General features: G+C 60.4%; 1 protein-coding gene across 1 annotated transcript in view; it reads left to right on the top strand.

The window, feature by feature from the left end:
* LOC104496043 (zinc finger protein 862) overlaps positions 1 to 1,313 on the top strand; it is a 3,888-nt gene extending 2,575 nt beyond the window's left edge. The window contains exon 4 of the mRNA XM_010139107.1: positions 11 to 1,313. Within this exon, the coding sequence (XP_010137409.1) occupies positions 11 to 1,313 (1,303 nt within the window). The remainder of the gene's footprint in view (positions 1 to 10) is intronic.
* Positions 1,314 to 1,323: the final 10 nt, after the last annotated feature.

Below are 1,323 nucleotides of genomic sequence, written 5' to 3'. Positions count from 1 at the left end.
CGGCGGTGAGTCCCCCCTTCGGCATCCCCACCATGAAGATCACCTGGCTCCCTGCCGACAGCGCCTCGCTGGTGGCCGAGCGGCTGAGCGGGGTGGGGACCACGCTGACCTCCCTCTGCCCGCTCCTCATGGAGATGCACTGCCTGTCCCACGGGAGCTCCCTGCTGCCGGCTGAGACCATCGTCAGCATCGAGTACCTCCAGAAATATGAGACCACCGTGGATGCTGTGTACAGGCTCTACTCCAGCTTCAGGGGGGAATCCAATGGCCTGCAGGAGCTGCGGAGTGTCCTGGACCTCTGTGAGATAGATCTCGGGAGCCCCAAAGCTATCCACTGGACTTCTATTTTTCCAGCCGTGGAAGCCATCGATTCCTCATGGCCCACGCTGGTGCTGCTGCTGGAGAGCGAGTCAGAGCGATCACCCGTGGCCCATGGCCTCTGCGAAGAGCTCAAGAAGTTCCATTTTGTGGCCTTCACCAAGATCCTCCTAGACGTCCTCCCCATCTTCCAGAAACTCAGCCGCTTCTTCCAGATTGAGGACTTTGACCTCTCCATCCTGAAGCCCATCGTCTCCACCACAGCCACCACCCTGCAGGCCCAAAAGAGTGCTAGCGGCCAGAACCTCCAGGAGTTCCTCAGTGAGATGAATGAGCATCCGCGGAACGACCAGGAAGGTGAAAGCCGCCTCTACTACAAGGGCGTTGAGCTGGCCAACTGCTCCAAGGTGCACCTGAAGCACTTTGAGCGCCTGAAGGAGAGCTACTTGGAGAGCGTGCGGGGCAACCTGCTGGACAGGTTCCCCAGCAGCGTCCTGGAGGCCATCAGCTCCTTCTCGGCCATATTCAACCCCAAGTGCTACCCCCAGTCTTTGGAGGACATTGGCAGCTACGGGGTCAGCGAGCTGAATTTCCTCCTGCAGGCTTACTCGCGGGTGGTGGTGAGCGAGAGGGCCCTGAGCGATTTCCCCCTCTTCAAGCGGATCGTCTTCAGCCTCAGCCAGCTCTCCTTCAAGGACCTCTGTGTCAAGCTGGTCTACAGCAACTCTGAGATGCACGAGCTCTTCCCGGACTTCGCTGTCCTCGCAGCCATCGCCCTGGCCTTGCCACTGGGCTCGGTCCTTGCCAAGAAGATCAGCCGGGGCCGGGAGCTGCTGAAGCGCGGCCGGTTGCGCTGTGCGAAGGATGAGGGGCTCTCTGACCTCATGAAGATCGCCATCGATGGGCCGGCCATCAACGAGTTTGACTTTGCGTTGGCCATCGAGTACTACGAGAGCATGAGGGAGTCCGGCCTCATCGTGGCGCCAGTGAAGTGAGTGACGCCGG

This window comes from Buceros rhinoceros, unplaced genomic scaffold, assembly GCF_000710305.1.
Source record: "Buceros rhinoceros silvestris isolate BGI_N320 unplaced genomic scaffold, ASM71030v1 scaffold34236, whole genome shotgun sequence".
Classification (NCBI taxonomy): Eukaryota; Metazoa; Chordata; class Aves; order Bucerotiformes; family Bucerotidae; genus Buceros; species Buceros rhinoceros.
Note: the sequence above shows the minus strand (reverse complement) of the source record. Positions and strands in the feature narration are given on the sequence as shown.